We start from the raw sequence: 22,228 nt of genomic DNA, 5'->3' as shown, positions 1-22,228 counted from the left end.
CAAACTGCAGATAGGGTCAGGCCAAGACCTAAACAAATCTCACCACAGCAGCTTTGTGTGCACAAGCAGTCTCTCTTCAGTTCCAGACAGTTCTGGACAGTTCCAGAAGAGCGGTTTGTCTTGTGGTGTGAATTCTTGATTCCTTGAAGGCAGAGCTGGAAGTTCTCAGCTTTTAAAAAGCATGGGTACCTCAGCTTGGTCTCTGTCATCATGGCAAAATAAATGCAGTCTGGGCCATTCTGTTTGAAATGGCACTAGCACAATAAATCATTTGTAGGAAAGCACTTTGCAGTGAATGACTTGTCTTGCCTTTAAGCTGATGCAACTTCAGGCTGTGATAACTTGATAAAGGCCCAGGGAGAAAGAATGGCTTGATGGGGACTAAGTTGTGGATTTGAACCAAGTAGCTGCTCCTGTACTGAGTACTATTGACTGAGAATAAATGGTAAAATGGCCAGCTACCGCTGAAAAAAGGGAACAAGTGGTTTTAGTGGATAGTCACACAGGGGAGGGGGAAGTTAAAAAAAATAATAATAGATAAACCTGCAGGGAAAAGAGGATGAAAATGAGTTTGAACAGTGTCTGTTACATTTAGTCAGGACAATTCCATATAAATACATAAGTAGACCCAGAGGCACGTATGCTGGGAATTGAGTGGTTCTGCTGAACTAACAAAGAGAGAAGCCGAGTCTCCCTTCCCCTCACCACTGATCCATGCAATATTGATAGTGCACTGAGCAACGTCCTCACCAGCAGTGAGGAAGAAAGAGGCTGTACCTACCAACCACCACGGGAATGCATCAAGAAATGTAACTGAGCCTTCAGTCAAGTCTTGGGCTTCATCAGTATTGCTGGCAGAGTGTCTGTGTGAGCTCTGGAATGGTTTTGAAGATTATCGTGGTACTAATACATTGCAGTAGAGCTCCTGCAGTGTTGATTTCCAGTGCTGGATATGTAGAGCTCCACAAACCTATATCCTCACCCATTAGAGTAAACTTTACTTTATTAGAATAAACCAAACCAGGTTGGAAGAGACCTGCAAGATCATCGTGTCCAACCCATCAACCAATCCAACCCACCCAAACAGCTCCAGTCAAAAAGTGGGGGGAAGAACCCACAAACAACTCAATGGGACTTTGGAGTCTAACTGTGACAAGAAGATTTGCTTATTTCCTTCTTGTGGAACAAGTACAGAATATACCCCTGTGTTCCTTGCATTTTGGAGTGGTTTTGGTCAGAGAAAAACATGTTCCAAGAAAGAATGGAAGGACTGGGACAGTGGAGATTCAAAAGGAGTCACGCTGCCACCTCAAAGTCCAGCATCACCCTTGGTATTAGCAATCTGGAGTTTGATAAAGAAGTATAAGAAAAGGCTGCTGGGTGGCTTGAACTTTATATATTGGTACCATAAGAGGCATATGTTTTGGTTTACCCATCTGATCTAAATAATGAGTGCTTGGTGCTAAGTGGGTTGTGGGCAGGTGAAAGCTAACAGTATTAGTCCTACCAGCTCATTCCTGGATCAGCTCAGCCAGCAGCCCCAAAAAGACACGGCTCCCTTGGTTTGACACTGAGCAAAAGACATGCATGGCATCCACCATCTGCTTTAGCCAGAAAAACAATTGGTTCCCAAGCTCATGAAAATCATTATCTTTTGTAAAACCCCTTATTTAAGCATTCTAGAGGCTCAAGCACATCAGTAAAAGCGCACACACAACAAAACGAGGGCAATTTTTTGGCAGCATTTTGTAGGTCCTGCAGTGTGCACGTCTTTTCAAAAGGAATGGCTTATGTGCATCTGCATCTTATCCTCCACTTCGAAAGCTTCCCCCATTCTTTTTCTGCCACCATGCAGGCAATGATTGTGGAAATATTGATAACTGAGAGCGACTTCTGAGACAATAAGCGGTGTGGCTTGTCATCTGTGGGGAATAAGAATGGTGTTTGATGCAGGGATACTTCATCATCCCCTACTTGCATTTGTAAAGGTTTCTCTTACAAATCGGTCCCTGCTGTGTTCTATTTTTGTGAAAACTGAAGAAACTGGCAGTGGTTTACAATTGTAAATGAGTGTTCTTCTTTCTCTTGTAGCTCCATTATTCTACTCACTAGTTTTCATCTGTCAGATTTCCGCTCAACCACCTTTTTTTTACTGAGAAGGTGCAATAAAGCAGCAGCAAGAACTGAGCAGAACATCTTGATCAGGTTATTTTTGACTGAGTAAGCATATTAGGGAAGAGTATTTTTACTTTTCAAAACAAAATATCTTCTAAGCATATCAGAAAGAAGTGAAAATTCCTGGTTTGGCTTTCTTTTTCAAGTGAAAATTAAGAGAAGTAAACCTATGAGTTGATCATATGCTCAGGAAAAGTGTTTATTATACAGAATACAGAATTAACCAGGTTGGAAAAGAGCTTCAAGATCATCGAGTCCAACCTATCACCCCACACCATCTGATTGACTAAACCATGGACTAAGTGCCTCATCCATAAAGATACAAGTCTCTCCTCAACGACTACTGAAGGATCTCAAAATAGAGAAATGCTTTTTAAATGTATTAAAGGAATTATTGCTTCTCTAGAAAAATCGAGGTGCATTTCATCTCTGAACCACAGATTCAAGGCCCCTCCTGGCCAGCAGCTGCATAAGCTCACCACACACTGCACTGCTTAGCAGAGCTGATTTGCTCCTGGATTAGAGCTAATTTACACCCACACTGTTCAGGCATGCAGAAACTGAACAGTCCCATCAGCCCAGAACACAGCACACACTGAGAAGCACTGCCAAGAGCCGGGTAATGAAGTCACTAAGGAGCGCAGGGGTGCAATTGCCTGTTCATCCATGCAGACCATGCCTGTGGCATATTCAGGCTCTGGCTCTGCCAGCAGTGGCTTTTCTGCATGACTTGGGCTATATCTTGAAAAATACTTTGTCATCTAATTCCCAGTGATTTAAAATACCTTTGGAACTTTTGTGTACAGCCTCTGGGGTAGGAATCGTTCTGCATGTAACCAATCTTTAACTCGGTCTGCCTTTGACCCCAAACACATACTCTTGGTACTGACTGCTTCAACAGAACCTGACTGCTTGGATGGAAACAGCCATAATCTCAGGGCTGTTTTCTTAATACACTGTGACGTCTGTGTTTTGATAGCTCAGTAGATTACTGTGCAATCACTCAAATACCTCTGGTTTAACTCCATTTAAATTTGAAAGACTGAGGTGAAGCCTCAAAGTCTTGCTTTGTTATAGCTGAACGTGCAAAACCAGATTTTGGAGGGAGCATCTCCACGTAGCACAGCTCTCATCTTGTACAACTGACACTCATGACATTTACACCCACCCTTTCTAAAAGTCCTTGGGGAAATATGCTTACACCATGGGCAATTGATTCAGGTTGATAGTTCCTACTGAGTAATTACTCTCAGTAAATGCCTGTGAATATAATTTTCTATCAGCCAGTGATTTATAATCAAACATAATGGGTTCAGGTGCACATACAGCGTGAGTGACATGTGGAATGCTAGTATGTGGAAATCAAGTGAAAAATTACCCTGGATGCTATGGCATGTTGTCCTGCAATGCCTTGAGATCTCAGGTTTACCCTGGGAGCTGATAAAGCAAAATAAGAGTGAAGACACAAAGCAAATAAATGAAAGCATCAGGTGATGTACACCCATTTAAGAAAATGAGACTAACCCAACCAATTAACACTAACATTAAAGCCACATTCAAACTAGTAAAATAGGTGCCTCTTAGAAGGGAATAATTGTCCATCCAAGACCAGGTGCATCCTAAACAACCTCTCTCTTGTTCAGCCACATGTTAAAATGTGAGCTAGGTTTTCTAGTTCAGACACATCTGTAGATCCACATGTACAAGGAACAAGAAAGCAGTTATGAAATTTCTCACTAGTGTATTGCTTATTAGATGTTGTGGTACCACAGGGAGAACATTTTCTTTCTAGTGATCCAGAATCCAGTTTAAAAACTACAGACTCTTGACCATGAATAAGGCTGTCTCTCAGCAGGGTGGGCCAAAACTCATTCTCAAGACATCCATTAATTTCCTAGCCTGTCATTGCTGTGTATCCTGAGGGATGCAGGCTCACCCCTTTGTTCAGCTGTCGCTCTGAAATATTCTCTTTCTTTATTCCTCTTTATTCCACTTCAAGGTAAAGTGATATTTTTGGTCCAGTCCAAATGAAATACATGGGGAGAAGGACAATTTTCAGCCACATCTAGTTAGACCTACTCTGTTGGAAACATATGCTGTTGTTCCCACCAAGACCTTGAACCTCAGAGCAGGAAGATTGTACAGAAGAGCTGAAGGGAAGGGGCCTGTTAGCAGACAGCAGACCACACCAACAAGCATAATTTTGCCAATGGACTGAGAATTTGAACACAAATAATAATGAGATGCTCATGCAAGTCCTTCTGCCTTCACAGTGATAGCGATGCACAACTTTATTTAGAATTTAGAATAAACCAAACCAGGTTGGAAGAGACCTTCAAGATCATCGTGTCCAACCCATCAACCAATCCAACCCACCCAAACAGCTAACCCATGGCACCAAGCACCCCATCAAGTCTCCTCCTGAACACCTCCAATGACGGCGACTCCACCACCTCCCTGGGCAACCCACTCCAATGGGCAATCACTCTTTCTGTATAGAACTTCTTCCTTGTATCCAACCTGAACCTCCCCTGGCGCAGCCTGAGACTGTGTCCTCTTGTTCTGGTACTGGGTGCCTGGGAGAAGAGACCATCCTCCGCCTGTCTACAACCTCCCTTCAGGTAGTTGTAGAGAGTGCTAAGGTCACCCCTGAGTCTCCTCTTCTCCAGGCTGAGCAACCCCAGCTCCCTCAGTCTTTCCTCATAGGGCTTGTGTTCCAAACCCCTCACCAACTTTGTTGCTCTTCTCTGGACTCATTCCAGCAAGTCAACCTCCTTCCTAAACTGAGGGGCCCAGAGCTGCAGCAATGTGGCAGTGAACTGGTGTGACAGATTGCCACAGCAAAGCAGGACTGCACAAAAGGGCAGCCAGCCATCATTGAGACATGGCCATTCAATCCCATCTCATTTCTTTTTGCTTTTCATGCCTCTTCTCTAGTGCTGAGTAGAGGATCCTGATTCAGATGAATGAGAAAAATATCAGCTGTGACAAGCTGCAACATAGCAGCACTGATTTCTTTAGTGTTGCATCTTACATGGTGCTCAGAGTCAGTAAGAAACGATGCTCTTTGTATAACTATCCTTTTCTCCAAAAAACCAATTATGAAGGTATGCCTACAGAAACTTTACACACCTGGACCTGCCATGCTCAAATCTGGAGACAGCTTGGATCACTAAGAAGGGAGTCACGTTTGGTCTGATAGTTGTAAGCCAGTAGCAATGAGGGAGAATCAAAGGCAGGAGTGAACAGCCTTGTATGACCAAGCAGCAGTTATTAGTGCCCTAAACCAAGTAAGCTTCAATCATATTCAGAAAGGCATCTTCCTAATTAGGCGAGATTGCAGGAGCAATCTCCAAAAGCAGACATATCCATTACAAAAGGGACAAGAAAGAGATCAGTAAAGAGCAGTGTAACCACTTGAAAGGCTCAGGAAGAAATGGATTTAAACTGAATTAAGGTCAGCAGAAGTGACAAGCAGAGTGTTGTAGCCTCATCTGAAAAGCCTTCAGATATTATGGGGAATATGATAATATAAATATCTCCAGAGACACTAAGTGACAAAATATCTATTAAGAAAAGTACATTCAATGAGGTATACTGCAAATCATTATGAATATTCCATCCCAATCAATCTGAAATGAAAGAAAGCACTCAGGGACTCTGGGTTTGAATCTGAAAAGACAATTGGAAGGAAAGAAAAAGAAGTATGAAGAGAGAGATAATAAATTTGATCTTATAAAAAATGCAGAGACTATTAAGCAAGCTTTTCACCTATAATGTGGACAAAAATCAGACTGCATGATTTCAAGCACCTTAGTACACTTAGAATATGCTCCCTCAACTTTTACTGCCTACTGTGGGAGCAGAGAGCTGTCTGTTCACCTAGGGGTGTTCAGTATCTTTTGGGAAAGAACTAAGTATGGCCAAACAGCAGCAACTGCTGACAATCACTGACTACAGTTCTTTGTCCAGGAAGCTCTATAGAGTTAAATCAAACATATAAATAAAACAGCTAACATCACAGCTCCAAGTCCTCCTTTCCTCACACCTATATTAATAACCCACATTTGCTCTGTCATCCTGCAGTGTGTGTTTGTGCTCTCTGACTGTATACAGTATCCTGCATCTTTTTGATTCTTCAAATCTTCCATCTCTTCTCATAACTGGTCAAATCACTGATAACAGCTCCATAGGTAACCTATAGTCCAACAAATACATTGCATCTGAGGACAGCAAAAGTGTTACCAAGAATCTGTATTGCCTGAATGCTGCTGGTAAATCCATCTGGAAAACCACCAGCCTTTTCAACTGAGCCTGCATGTTTAAAAGCTTAGCTGAGATGGACTCTGTCTTCCTCAAGCACTCACCTTGCTTAAAGTATTCCTATAAATACCACTTTCCAACTGCAGAAGTGAAGAAAGCAATTGAAAAATCAAAAGCACATTTTGTCTTTGCCAGCATTAACTTAATAGTTGAAGTTACTCATTCAGTCTCTTCAATTATTTTCTAAGGTTTTTTTTAGCCTAATAAGCCTTTTCTCTACCTCTCTCACATCCTTATCTGCACTTGTGGTAGTTTTAGGCTATGCCTTTAAAAATTTTCACAGCTCTTGAACAGAACAGTAGTAAAATGTAAATAAAACCACCACAGCAATCTAGAGGTTTCTGAAAGTCTTGGAAAGAAAATATCTGGTGTTATTCTATGATGAAAGATAGATAGTGAAGAAGAGACACAATCTGGAAGACATTCAATAAAAACAGATTCTGCTTTTCATAGCAGATGTTTTACAGGTACTGGATTGCAAGATATAGTGGAAATGTGCTGGCTAACATTGCACTCTGCACATCACTACATGACTTCAGGTTACTTAACTAGAAACACTGGAAATTTTTCCTTGAGTCCTTTTAGTTTGGCCATTCTCATCTTTTGCCTTGAAAGGTGGACTAATTAGTTTTGATTCACAGTTTCATAGGATTTGTGTAGTGTCCTGTGCCACTGAAGGAAACCAAGAAGGTCTAGGGAAACCCACCATGAACTACCCTGGCATTGACTGTAGTCTTTTCTCTCCAATCTGCTGACATCTGTGTCTGTCATTGCTCTTATTTTGTTCCCATTAACTTGCATTCACTTAGCACTTCAAATATATGACCTCTGCTTCCTGCCTTATTAACATTTTTGCCTTTGAAAAGTAAGGTAGAAGTCTATCCACGTCCTTCTTCAGTTCTAATAGCATTAGAAATGATTGTGGATTGTGCTTTAGACAGTGTGGGATCTGTTGTGGGTCTACACTAAATATTTTTCCTTTACCTTATCAAAGCCAACCAAACAGTGATCAAAACACATGATGTTCTGAAGAAAGAGCAAGTGTGTTATCTTTTGCTTCCATTTTACTTGTACTCCTTGTTGATCTTTCATCAGCTGCTCACAAGCTTCATAGCTTGATGATGTTGCTGTAGTTGTGCAATATGAAGCAAATGGGGAAAAACAACCCCACAAACCCAAAGCTTCGTATGTGCTGCTAAAAAGGATTTAGGAATAACACAGTAAAATCATGTCCAAAGACATTGTTCAATGCTAGTGAATGCACACAATGGGATTTTGAAAGTGTTTTACATGTTCTGGTATTTTATCTTTTAAAACTTGCTGTGGGGGGGGCTTCCTTGATGTATGACTCTGCAGTAGGTGAGAGAATCATATCTGGAAATGAACGAGTTATCTGAATACTTCTTGGAAACTCATTACATTGATGTATCCATGCAATCTTTTTCTAATCTTGTTATTACCACCTCAATCATTTTGAACTCCTACAAAGTTCAGGTATTCCCTAGTTTTCTGATAGCAGAACTGATTCAGGGAAGTGTACCAAGACCCTTCCAAAAACCTTTTATGAGCTGACTTGGTCTGGTTCTTCTTGTCAAACTCTCTTAAATAAACACTTGGCTCTCATGCATAACAACACAAAGAATCTGTCAGACCTTCCTTTATTCATTGTGGCTGTACTTTCCCTGAGCAGTCAGTACTGGAAACAGACATGTCCCACAGACTGTAACAGGAAAACCAGGATTATCTAAGGCATAATCTCTTTCATGACATTATATCAGCTCTGCAAACCTGACAATCCATTTCCCAATTTTAATTACAGAAGGATAGGATAGGATAGGATAGGATAGGATAGGATAGGATAGGATAGGATAGGATAGGATAGGATAGGATAGGATAGGATAGGATAGGATAGGATAGACCACGTTGGAAGAGATCTTTGAGATCATCGAGTCCAACCCATTACCCAACACTATCTAATCAACTAAACCACGGCACCAAGCACCCCATCCAGTCTCTTCCTAAACACCTCCAGTGATGGTGACTCCACCACCTCCCTGGCCAGCCCATTCCAATGGCCACTCACTCTTCCTATGAAGAACTTCTTCCTAACATCCAGCCTAAACCTCCCCTGACACAGCTTTAGACTGTGTCCTCTTGTTCTGCAGCATTAAGTAGGATAGTCACACCTTATAAATTAATTTCTGACATTTCAGAACGCCATTAGAAAGCCTTGCAGATAAAATCAGGTCAAATAAACCCACTAAATAGATTTGGATGAAATGCAACAATTTGACCAAAGACACAAACAACTTCCTGGTTATGAACATTAGCTGTTGATAGAAATGGGACCATAGTGGCTGCAACTCAAATGCAGTGAACAATACAAACTGCAGTATATTAATTGGACCAGGAAGATTATTGACATCCTTGGGATTCAGATATGTGTTCCTATGAACTCTGGCTGACTCTCAGAGTGTGAAGCACTCTGAGGAGAGACTGAGGGAGCTGGGTCTGCTTAGCCTAGAGAGGAGGAGACTCAGGGGTGACCTTATTGCTCTCTACAACTACCTGAAGGGGGGTTGTAAACAGGCAGAGGTTGGTCTCTTCTCCCAGGAAGCCAGCACCAGAACAAGAGGACACAGTCTCAGGCTGTGCCAGGGGAGGTTCAGGCTGGAGGTCAGGAGGAAGTTTTACACAGAGAGAGTGATTGCCCATTGGAATGGGCTGCCCGGGGAGGTGGTGGAGTCGCTGTCACTGGAGGTGTTCAGGAGGAGACTTGACAGGGTGCTTGGTTACATGGGTTAGTTGATTGGGTGGTGTTGGATGATAGGTTGGACGTGATGATCTTGAAGGTCTCTTCCAACCTGGTTTATTCTATTCTATTCTATTCAGTCTGTCTGCATTTTTACACTTGGTTCATGTCTGACACAGTTTTAACACTTAGCTGTGCTGAAATACCTTATGCTGAAATAATCTTTTTTTTTTTATGGTGGTGAAGCATGAATTGTGTTTCCAAGTCAGAACACTGTAGTTCATATCACTAAAATTTCATGAGTTACTCTCCCCTTAGTTTTGGTTTAGTTGTAAAAAAACCCAAATCAAACCAAACAGTCCCCTGTATGGTATTCCCTTTGCTTAACTGCTAATGATTTCTCTGGAGAGTGTTAGTGACATTTACCTTCTCTCTCTAACATACTTTCACCACAAGCACTTCTGCTTGCTCTCAGAGGTGGAAGAACTATAAAATCATCAGACCAGAGACTGGAAGAGGAAGAAATAGATGGAAACTCTGTCCTTTTGCCCCGATACTGTGATTGTTAACCCCTTTTTTTCTTACACCGAGATGAAACCCGGTAGTTCTCCAGTTAATTCCCATTGTGGAAGCCAAACAAGCATTAAGAAGTGCACTTACTTCTCTCTGTTGAATATGATGAATTCTTTCCTCACCGTTTCCAAGCACTGCTGCAGGTGTACATTCTTTAAAAAACAGCACAAATAGGTTGATTTAAAAAGATGGAAAATCACAGCCAGAAGTCACAGCAACAGAAGAGACACTGAACAACAACAACAAAAAGGCTTGTGAGTGAATACTATCAAAAGGCATTTCTAACACTTCAAAAGTGGGCCACAATCAATCTTTCTTTCTTGTGGAAGAACGTTCCCACGAAAGTATCTTGAGGGTTTGTTTTTTAATGTCTGATGGCTCTAAGGAGAACAGCTTGCCTGAGCAGTCAAAATAATTAGGAGTAGCCACAGAATTTGTAAAACCTCACTGAAATGAAAACTCAAGCCTGGGAAATGATTACTTAATCTTGTCAGAAGCGTAGACTGTTTATACAATCAGTCTTTCTACATGGGACACATTAGACAACACTGCAAGAGACAGCTTTAAAACATTTACAAACAACAAGATTTTCACTGCATTCTTTTCAATGTTTTTGGTACTAGCAGTGGATAAATACTCCTTGGAACTATCTATCCATGTGTGGGAAACATATTTGCCAACCAGCAACACTTTTTCATACTTGAAATGAGCATCTGTTAGGATCTTAACAATTATTACAGCTTAAACATGCAGTTCCTGAGCTAGCTGATTGCCTTGCATCTTGCTTTGGAGATGGTTTATGCCATCTGTGAAGTGACAGACACAAGGGTCAAGTCTGTTTTCAGAAATCATAACACTGAACTGATTTTATCCATTAGAGGATGTAAATGAAACACCACTGACTACAGCCACTGTCCCCAGCTTACCAGTGGGCAAGTTTCCTTAGTTCCCTCTTTGGATTTGTTTTTGGCAAGTCGCTTTTTCTTTTTGTGGAGAGGCTTGGACTCCAGAATCATTTCTTCAAGTTCAAATGTAGGATCACAGTTCAGTCTTCCTTTCTAGTATGAAAAGATTTAAAGTTACCCTTTGAAGCATCACTGCAGGTCGTTTTTCAGTTTACCTGGCAAGTTTTAATGTTATAAAGAATGATGCAACTTCCCAATCATATCTGTGACATGAAGACTGTCTTTGTAGGCCTGGAGTGATGATTGAAGTTTAAATAAGGAAGGTGAGATAAAAATCATATTATAAAGCAATTACAGTTGGACCCTCTTTCTGTTATGTTTTTCATACCCATTGCTCAGATTACTTAAATATTCTGAGTTCTCCATTGTTGTTATGTTATGTTATGTTATGTTATGTTATGTTATGTTATGTTATGTTATGTTATGTTATGTTATGTTATGTTATGTTATGTTATGTGGTGCTTGGACTAAACCCTCAGATTCTTTATGCTACCAGGAAGTTGGGTTTTAAGCAGAGTGATTGGAAACATCATTTCTATATGGTCATTTCCTCCTTTGATTCTTTTCAGATTCTTCCTTAATTCTTTTCAGGTTCTTGACTCTTTCAGATCTTTTCAGCATGAAAGTTTACAGAAACATATCTATGCCTTGAGGGTTTCCTTAAATTCTACTCATTAGTGCAATAAAGCCATCTCATGACAATATTTGGATGAGCTGTTTCTCTCCTATTCAGGGATAAGAGCTAGAGTTTGGCCAGAATGGTTTAGCCAAATGACTGAAACAGTGTTTTGATACTCCTATAATCAGAACAACATGAGCTCCTTTTTTCTCTTTCTCTTAAAGCATTAATAAATAAACTTTAAAAATTGCTAACAATTTGAATTATGAGGTGGAAGATCTTAAAAGCAGCCTGTTTTCCTCTGGGACTTCTGAGTGTTCAATCACACCGTTGCCCCCCTCAAGGTACCACAATAAGTCATATACAAATGGCAGATACTGTTTAATAGCTTAATAGGCATTAAGTAATAAAACCACATCATAAACCACTTATAGAACTTGTGGTATCCTACAATAAAACATTTGATTTAGAGATCACTCCATTGTTTTTGTTCCTAGCAAAGTCTGTATACTCCAAGTAGAATATTAAGCTGATGCCTTTTCCTGTGTGCTATCCCATCAGCTTTAGCAACATGTATTACTTTGTTTCTTAATGGAGGTTTCTAGCTTATTTACATTTATTGACAAACAAATAATTCTTTACATTTGATCCATATCAATTCCTTTCCTGATCATGTACAGTTTAAAGGTTTGAGCACTTAAAAACACACCACTTTGATTCTGAAGCTTTAAAAGTGAAAATCCATTGCATTTAAATCATTTCTGGGTTCTTTTAGCAAATATTTAACTATACAAACAAATAAACCCAAGAACACAAAATCCAAACCAAACCAAAAACCCCAAAGCCTGCATACTCCAAACAAATAATGTTTACAGAATAGAATAGAATAGAATAGAATAGAATAGAATAGAATAGAATAGAATAGAATAGAATAGAATAGAATAGGACTAGACCAGACCAGACCAGGTTGGAAGATACCTTCGAGATCACCGTGTCCAACCTTATCATCCAACACTATCTAATCAACTAAACCATGGCACCAAGCACTCCATCAAGTCTCCTCCTAAACACCTCCAGTGATCCAGCTACACAGGGAGAAATTAAATGATGAGACCTTCCTACCACAGACCTTCTGCCTGCAGAAGACAGGCAAGCTCCTGACAGTAACAGCATAGGGTTAACAAGTTCTAAAGCTCCCTAGTTATAAATCTCTTCCCGGATTACAGAGTATGTTTGCCCCAATTCATCCTCTTACCAAATCCTGAAAACAAAGAAATATCTTGTTGTGTGACCCTACTTAATCAGTGAAGGTTTTGCTGGTGAAACAGGGACAAAAGTTCTTGAAAAACATCTGGCTGACAGTTATGGCTTAAACTTTCAGCTAGGTATAGGAGGTCTAAGTAATCTGCTGAATTTTGTATGAGAAGTCAGCCCACATTTCTGATATCCTAAAAGAGCAACTCTAACTTTAAAAACAAGGAAAAGAGGGAGACCAGTCTCCATTCATCTTGCTACAATGTGAAAGGAGGGAATTTTATCCCTGGTGTCATTGCTCTGAAGTGCCCAAGGGTGGCTTGCCTTTCTCTTCACCTGTTGTGTTAGTTACCTGCTGTATTTCTGGTCTTTCCCCAAGCTCTACTTGCCCACCCATAGTTTTCTTACCCTGCAGAATGCTCCTTCCAGCAAAGGCTACGGTGAGGTGCCAAGAAGCACAACAAACACTGCCAGCACTGTCTTGGAAACCCACCCATCTGCCTCTGCTCCCTTAGGCAATACCCCTTCAGCCTCAGCTTCTGCAGGGCTGCATCTTGTTCCCATCTGATTTAGTAAGAACACTAACATGTACCTGGATGCAGACAGGATCTAGCTATTCCCCTTCATCATCTTTATTTACAGTAGCATTAAAAAAACAAAACCAAAACCATATAAACAAAACTTAGTATGTAACAAATACATCATTTGGAGACAAAATATGGTGCAATATTACTGAACAAAGAGTGGAGCAGCATGTTAACACCACAGTCAGTGCTTTTTTGTTCCTGGCCCTCAATTCCATTTGATTTTCAACTGATCAAAATGGAAATATCCAGAAAATACCAGCAAAATGGAAAGACAGTTAAAAAAAGAGAAACTATACTATTCCTTCACAGAATTAGAATGTTTTAGTACAGGAAACTATCACAAAGGAAATAGGTCAGTCCTTTGGAACAGTATTTTTTAAAGTGAAAAAGGAGCAAATGCCTTGCAGATGTCATTCAGATGTCTAACTTTCAGAGCAACAGCAACTTTCTTGGTGTTCCTTGGCTCAGAGTTAACTCTGACAGTCATTTTCTCTAACAGTTGAAAGGCAATGCTCTTTATTTGAAAGGGAACAAAAAGTGAATCAAGGTTAATTAGCTTTTGGTGTGATCTAATGAAATGGGCCACATTTTACCATAGCTGTGGCTGAATAAATGAAAGTAGGATCCAAACTCAAGCTTCTGTGAAGAGCACTGAAGAGCAATAAATGGAAGGGGAAACAACTAAAACAGCAGTGATAATTAAAATCAGAATTTGTAAACACAGTTCACCTGGAGTATCAACTTACATTAGGAACAAAGCCTGGGGTCACAGATTTCTCCAGAACAGCATCCCAGTTGACATCAGCTAGGTATGGAGAGCTTTGGATATCTGCAAGGCTCGAAAGACGGCACTCTGGGTCCTTAGTGAGGAGCTGCAATCAAGCATGAGTCATTTTCTAAGGGGCTGGATGCCATATAAAAAAGTGAATGTATCACAGGCATAAATTGCATGATACATGAGTTTGACTAACCAAATGGCTAGGGAATGTTCTAACAACTCCTAGAAATCCCAAGCTAAAAAAAAAAGTAAAATAAAGGTAATAACTCACTGGATGTGAATATAATTTAATTGCCACCAGATGGTTGCTGCAGGCATGAAGTGTATAAATGTATCAGGAACAAAAGTTTGTTTACAAATACACAAGAGTCCAAGCAACACAAAACATCACAGTTCAATGCCACATAACAATTTGTATTTCATCTTTAATTTATTGGAAGATGTATTTACACTGAGCATCCTGGCAGCAATTAAAATTAACCACCTCATTGCTTCGTCTGTCCAAAGTGGATTGCTCATTGCTGCAAAGAAAATTCATCTTGCGTTGCTCTAGTCACACATTCACAAACATTTCCTGCTCAGATATCAGTACTGATGGTCTTAAATACCTTCAGGAGACATATGAACCTTGCAACATGGCCAGGAAATTAAATCAAGCAAATAACTGGGATTTGGGGGAGAAAGTGAGCTCCAGGATGATGATGCATTCAGACAGAAACCTGGCTTACAGCTTAATGACATTTCCAGTGAAGTGGCTCAACTTTTGCTGTTGCAGCTATAGCAACATGGGGCAGGGAGACATACAGCCCTTTTCGTTTCTAAACTCCCTGGCTGGCAATAGTGACAGAAATTTAGAGAGCAGAGCAGTCCCTTCTTCCATCTCCAACATGTACAGCTAGTGATGGAGAGAATGGGCCCAGGGCACAGAGTGGGAATTACTGATCCCTGAAGTTTTGCTATCAGTGGTGAATCAGTTTTGCAATAAACAAAAACATTAGATTGTTATTTGTCTGAGGCCATACAAAACCTGAATCTAAACCTAAGAATAATCCAGCTTCTCAAGACAAATATTGAACCACTCCTTCAGAAAAATCAAGGAGCAAGAACTGCTTTGTTATCCTTGACATTGTGACTACCTAATGTCTGTGTTTGCCTGACACCTCTTCCTTGTTGGAGGGGCTTCTGGAAGAGAAGAGAGGACAGAACATGTTTGGGCTTTCTTACCTTTTTCAGTAGTGCTATCATGCCCTTGCACCACGCAGATGAGTAGTGAACTCTTTCTATCTTGAACATGTTGAGTATCTCATCAATGGGAGTGGCTGAATGAATTTCATAGGGCCTCTGGGATAAAGTTAAATCAATATCATGTCAGCAAGAAGGGGAAAGGACTGTAGACAATTCAGGTTCTCCTGAGCTCAGCATTGTTTATGCTGGAAATATCAAAACCACTGCAACATCTTATAACAATTTTGAGGCTAATCCTTCGTTCTCTGTGTGTTTTTCTTTGCTCAAAATGAATGTAATTACTCATAGATGTATTTCCTCTGCAAATTTTTGTCTCATCAAAGGCAGTATCCATTCACATGAGCAAAATAATTTTGCTCCTGGGGCATTCCACGTCAAATGTGGATTGTTTACTATTTTTTACATGCAACACAAAAATGTCCTTGTGATCCAAACTGACAAAGTGGAAAAGAGGTAGCTGAAGGGAGATTTGTCATCCTGATCTTGCTGAGTAGTAGATAGAGAAGTTTTCAGTGGCTAGTTCTAGCCTTCACAGTGCTGTGAAGTTTGCTGTGATTTGTCTTTTATTAAATGTAGCATTCAGCAATGAAGGCACAAGCTGTAAAATTCTACTCATGCTAATTATTGTGCACTTATTTTTCAAGGGTTTGTATTTGTGAAGCAAGTCATTAGAATGATGATTTATCCTGATGTGGGGTTGGTTTTTTTCCTCTGTAAACAAGAATAGAATGTGGATTGCCTGTGAATTAAGATGTACCCAGCAGGTGACAGATATGTGATACGAGATCTGCAGCCAGATGCCATCATAGCAGCAGTGTGTGAATCAAAGCATTGTAATTCAAACACAATGTGGTTACCTTCTAATCCAGTATCCTCAACAGCAAAGGGCAGACAGTTGTTACTTTCACAGAGAACTGAACCATCCCTTGACTTTTGCTATCATCTACTGATAGCAGTTTAGGATTTAAGAATATTTCTAGGTGTTAATTTTCTAATCTGACAGTGAATTAAAGGCAACCTTCAGAAAGGCCCAGAGAATACTCTTGTTTTAAGAAGGTTCATGTACAGGTTTAACTTGGAACATGTGTATGAAACCAAGCCCATTCCAAGGCATTGGGATAGTCTGAAAATAAATCCCAGGATTGCCTAAATCTTTTTCCTTTGATTCAAACTCTGCTAGCCTGTTGTCATTTAGCTATATCATGTCCATATGAATTCAACAGGACCTAAATGTTTGCTCTGAATACACAATGTTCTTGAATCGGGTTCAAACCTGTCATTTGAAAGAGCCTGCCATTTGGTTTGCTGTTAAGGATGTTTCTGCACATCCCTTTTTCCTCACCAGAAATATTCTTTTCAAACTTACCTTATCTTAAAGATTCTTAACATTTTGCATTTGGACTTGATTTTTTTTTTTTCTTGATTTCAAAGCATAGAATCAGTCAGGGTTGGAAGGGACCACAAGGACCATCTAGTTCCAACCCCCCTGCCATGGGCACACTAGATCAGGCTGGCCAGTGCCTCATCCAGCCTGGGCTTAAACACCCCCAGGGACAGGGCCTCGACCACCTCCCTGGACAACCCATCCCAGGGCTTCACCACTCTCATGGTGAAGAACTTCCTCCTCACATCCAGCCTGAATCTCCCCACCTCCAGGTTCATTCCATTCCCCCTAGTCCTATCACTACCTGAGATCCTGAGAAGTCCCTCCCCAGCCTTCTTGTAGGCCCCCTTCAGATACTGGAAGGCCACAATAAGGTCACCTCAGAGCCTTCTTTACTCCAGACTAAAATCTTGAATCTTGATCTTATTTTATTTTTTTTGAGATTTGCAGAGAAGTTTAGTTTTGTTCTCAGGTAATTTGAACTACAAATACTTTAAAAAAGAATAAAAAGGCCATTATAATCTTGGTCTTTTGTGGTCCTTCACACCTTTGTCTGACACATTTTTCATCTATTCAGTCCCCTGGAGGGTGAAATCATAGAATGATTTGGGTTGGAGGGGGCCTCCAACGCTCATCTAGTCCAACCCCCCTGCAGTGAGCATGTCCACTGGATGGACAACCTCCTCTGAAGACTCTTCCATCTCAAAATAGTAGAGGAAAACAAACCCAAAACTTCAGCTCAATGAAAAGCACATAATTTTTGTTCCTCTTAAATTCGGACAGGCAACATCAGCCCAGAGGAAAATGATCAAAATTTCTGACTCTTCTAATGTCTAGTGCTCCTGCCTTCCCCACACACCGGCATGCACCATGCTCTGACTGGAGAAAAGTCATATTTTTGGGTGGCACTGTCCAGTGCAACCAGCATAGTCCTCGTTCCCCTGAGCTGCACCAGGTGCCCACCCCTCTGCTCTGCAGCAATGGGGGTGCCAAACAAAGTGCTGCGGGAATGTGCAGGAGGAGGGGGCTGCCTGCCTGCAGGTTTAGCTTGCAGCCTTGTACACACAAGCTGCCTCTTTGCAGCCATCTGCACAAGGCTGCAGCAGCAGATGGAGCTTTGCAGCTCACGGCTGTTGCAAACAGCAACGCGCCTTTGGTGAAGCGCATCTCCCACACCCTCAGCTACTCCTCATCATCACTGCTGTTACATTATCACAGTATCCATTTAGACCTTGCCTAGATCAGAAGAATTTAGAAATTCAATTCAGGAAAAAAATTACACCTTTTCCTAGCCCATACAAAGACATGAGCTGTCAAGCCACCCTCTGCCTTGCTCAGTGAGTAAGGGCCATTCTTCATGAGAAAAGAAGCTGGCTTGTTTGACTGGAGCAGGGACAGATGGCAAGGTATTTCTTTTTCAAAAAATGGATTCAGTCTCAGCTTTGCTTGTCTGTAGCCAGCCAGACTTATTCAGAAAAGACTCTATGGATCTTGGCAAATAGATTCCATTCTCTGTAGTTTTTCATTTATTAAAGTGATAAGGTGTCTTCTGTGATTGGTCTCAGAAGTTCAGTTTCCCTTACCCAACCATTCATTGTGCTGCTTTCTTGGAGATACTCATTACTGAAAGGGTTGATATAAATCCAGGAGGATGTTCTTTTAATTCATGGTATGTGCAGCTAGTATTCCTGGCTGCAGCTACTGTTGAGGATGTATTATGTTTATCACTGCCAGACCTTAGCTGTTCAGGTAAAATTTCCCATCCTGGGAACACTTGAAGACTCAGTAATTCCTGAGAATGATGGAGAGGGAAATTTGCAAAGATTTGGGCTTTTTATTTCTTTATTTTTAAAGGTTGCCCATACTCTCATGCTTTGAGAGTAGGGACTAAGGTTTGGAATGGGAGAGGTCTTTGTATCAGGAACACGACTTTTGCCATTTCTGTGGAAATACAAATAGATTGGCCAAACTTTAGGGACTGGAAAACTGTAGCTTCAAGATTGAAGTAAAATGTGCAGACAGTCTGAAGTGTAGTTTTCCATCTAAACCCAAGAATAATAGCTTTCAGTATTTCTACTTTCCTCTGTCTGTCATCCTAAGTGAAACTGAGATCTCTGTGGCATAGATTGGCTCACATTAGAAAGTCCCTAGCTGGGCAGAGTAGTGGTACTCTTAGTGCCAGATGATAACAAATATTCTTTCCTTAAACCCAGCATACTGCAATGCAATGAAATCCTCTTTCCAAAAGAGGAATTTAAAATAGTTTAGCTACTTTAGCTATGTTTTTATCCTGAAACAGTATCTAAAATCAGTTTCCCGTAGGGAATAGTAAATATTTAAGCAATCCAATTCAATCCTTTGAACCCAAATGAGAAAAAAAAATATTCCATTATCTTCTGTGATATTTGACTGTGCTCATGAAGATTTTTTCATTAAGCTTATTCACATAATTGATTAGATAAGTAACAAGTGCACTGGCAGATAAGCATTTTCCATAGCTGGGCCAAGCATCTTAGGATATTGTGTTAGCTCCTTTAAGGTATTACCCACCAGAATCAAAGATGTAATAAAGCCTGAAGTAACTCAACTTCTATTTGAAGAAAATACCATTGTTTTCAGTTCTGCATTGTGGAGAAACCATTAAAAGATCAGGCCTTTCCCAAACCAGACTTAGGCAAACTGTGATAACTTTACCAAAAGTCAGTGAAACTCTCCCAACAGTGTTTCCAGATGGGAAGATACTCAGGGTGGCATTCCTGCCCTGAACCACAGCTTTGTCCACTCACATTTTATCATGCAGGCTGCACTCAGGGGGACTGCAGATTTTGGAACTTCTGTCAGTCAGTGTATTAAATATTAAGGAAATTTATCATTCTTACCCAACCCCTCAGTAATTCATATGCTGTAATTCCTAGTGACCACCAGTCTACAGGGTACGAGTATCCTGGACCTCCATCCATAAAGGCCTGGAACACTTCTGGAGCTAAAACAGTCACATCAAACAAAAATTCAGGTCAGACTATGGATCATTATTGTGTACAGCTGAAAAATTAATAAGGATGCAATGAACTGGAATTAAATACATTCTCATGTGTTGCAAATTCAAGGCCTTAGATTGCTGACAAATGCTCTGACCCTCGCTGGTCAGAGTTTTTCAGCAGCTGGTCTTCTATGTTAACTTTGATCAGGTCCATTGAAGTTTTATGTTAGATGAATAAAAATGAGTAATAGGAGGGGAAAACCTGAACTGAAATATGACTTGGGGTAATGTAAATATTTTATGAGACAAATATCTGCAGGCAAGGTGGGTCTTTGTGATTGATGGAGATGTTGAACATGGTAAATCTCATCCTTATTTTACATTTAGATAGAATTAATCAGACAGATTTTAAAGGTATCCAAGATAGGAAAATGCTCATTAAATACAAATCCTTACACTGAGAAACTTTGCCATGACTGAAAATAGAGAGACTGTCATTAAAGTAATGAATTCCATAAAAATTACATTCTGGGGTGTGTGCATGGTGGGGGTGATTTTCGAAACAATGATTCAGTTGGCTAATTTCAGGAAGGAAAACATACTGAATAATGTCACTGGAGTTTCTTCAGAAAGCCATGTATAAATAACAGAGGATATGAAATGAAGTCAGTCATGCTTTTCTAATTATCTCACAGCAGAATCTCAGTACGCTTTGTACAAACAAGACTTTCCCTGGGGAGTTTCTAAACAACGCTATCGCCAACCGTAACATCGCGCTAGATTGCAATTACCATGTGAGCCTCTCCTGGCCATGATACTGAGTTTAAAGTACCACACTGCCACCTGATCGCCATCACATGACTTTCTAGTGGACATATTGCAATGAATGTCATCTGGTCACACTTCTTCGGGCTGGCAGTTTGGGATTTGACTGTGCATGGTGCTTAAAGAAGCCCCTTTAATTAAAGGAAAAGCATTCCCTTCAGAGGAGTTTTTGCAGTCCTTGCATTATGGATGGCAACATAATGGATTACAGCTCCACAACTGACTTTAAAAAGCCTTGAAGAGCCAAACCTGACAGGGGATTTTGGCATCCATGAATGATGTATAGCAAAATTCTACTCTGTAGAATAAAAACCAATGAACGAATGAAAGTGATTCTGTAGTCTCTGCCTAGCAAGACTATCTCTAAATACATTTGGTAGGAGAACTACAATCACATAAATATTTTTGCCACAAAGCACGTTTGGAGAATAGCTCACCAGTGGATCACTGACATAGGGAAGCTTGTGCCATGATCCAGTATGGCATAAATCAACAATATCATAAAAGTCACACACTGAGTTAGCAATATCTCACCTTCCCATAACATAGCTTCACTTGGCATGCTCTGTCTTCAGAGGTACCTCAGATCTTGTTTGCATGCTGCTGGAGGTTTGTCCGGTCGCAGCTTGCAAGCATGTGGTCACTCACACAGATTGACACTAAGAGGGCAGGCAGACTTTTTGTGTGGTGTGACTTCAGTGGATCAATACACCTAAACTGCACATCCAGCACCAAAGTCCTGTTTTGCATATCACCATAGGCACCTTGTACTGAAGGTTTATTTCACCACATTTGTTACAGGTTTTACTCACTGTGCCTAGAAGATGTATAATATCTCACTACAGCAAATAGCCTTTGTGACCTTCTTTTGTTGTGCTCTATAGATATAATTTCGGTTTCACTCTTGCTTTTATAGCTTTAACATTGTAATAATGTGACAGATCACTGTCTGATTTCTGTGAGGTAGAGGTGAAAGTACTTTATTGTAACCTACATCACTGACAGAAGGCTGCAGCTGTTTTGCTAATTCAGTGACTGAGTTACCCACTTTCACTTGCTTGTTCTAAAAGCTTCAAGGTCAGCTCATCATACCTAAAGCAGAAAAGGCTTTCTTTTGCCCACTGGCCCTGGTGCTTTGTAGCTCTGTCTTCTCACCTTGAACTGATGACATCATTAGACCAGAGAATTGGTGGTTAGGCTCCTGATTTTTAAAGCAGATGGTCCCTTTCCCCTTGCTTTATGCGGTATTATTTGATCTGGACTGTCACCGCATTCAGTCAGCACCAGTGGAGTGGTTGTTAAGCACCACTTGGCAAGATGAGGGGGCACTGACTGAAGGTGCAACACTATTTACAGTCTCCTTCCTCAGGGTTTTTATCTCAGAATGAAATGTCAACCCTGCTAAAGCCAGAAGACCTTTTCCCAGTTTGGCAAGGTTGTTAAATACAGCCTCACAATGAGGATGTGTGTCTAAAAGCCTTTCTGAAGGGGAACATTCCACATAAACAAAGGCCTCCAGGCTCTAGGGCAGACTTCTGGAGCTTGCCTGCTCATTCAGAAACATGACATGGCTTTACACAAAGACACAAGATCCTCCAAGTGATGGAGTCTGAAGAACTAGAGCTGTGAAATACAGAAAATAACGCTGGGTTGAAGTGGGATGGGATTCAAGAGCTTGAAATAAAGGAGAATATCAATGTAAGTGCAAACACCACCAAATCCAGTTTTCACTATTTTTTCCCTCCTCTAAAAGAGCATTTTGTACACA

At 40.6% G+C, this 22,228-nt stretch overlaps 1 protein-coding gene across 2 annotated transcripts in view; it reads right to left on the bottom strand.

Annotated features, from left to right (window-relative positions):
* STK32B (serine/threonine kinase 32B) overlaps positions 1 to 22,228 on the bottom strand; it is a 136,265-nt gene that overhangs the window by 5,255 nt on the left and 108,782 nt on the right. For both annotated transcript variants that reach the window (XM_068149500.1, XM_068149499.1), the window contains exons 7-11: positions 19,535 to 19,638; positions 15,251 to 15,367; positions 13,995 to 14,120; positions 10,750 to 10,881; positions 9,911 to 9,975 (exon numbers count right to left, since the gene is read on the bottom strand). In XM_068149500.1, the coding sequence (XP_068005601.1) occupies positions 9,911 to 9,975; positions 10,750 to 10,881; positions 13,995 to 14,120; positions 15,251 to 15,367; positions 19,535 to 19,638 (544 nt within the window). The remainder of the gene's footprint in view (positions 1 to 9,910; positions 9,976 to 10,749; positions 10,882 to 13,994; positions 14,121 to 15,250; positions 15,368 to 19,534; positions 19,639 to 22,228) is intronic.

This window comes from Melanerpes formicivorus, unplaced genomic scaffold (assembly GCF_026170545.1).
Source record: "Melanerpes formicivorus ecotype bairdi unplaced genomic scaffold, bMelFor1.0.p_v2 SCAF_18, whole genome shotgun sequence".
In the NCBI taxonomy this organism is placed as follows: Eukaryota; Metazoa; Chordata; class Aves; order Piciformes; family Picidae; genus Melanerpes; species Melanerpes formicivorus.
Note: the sequence above shows the minus strand (reverse complement) of the source record. Positions and strands in the feature narration are given on the sequence as shown.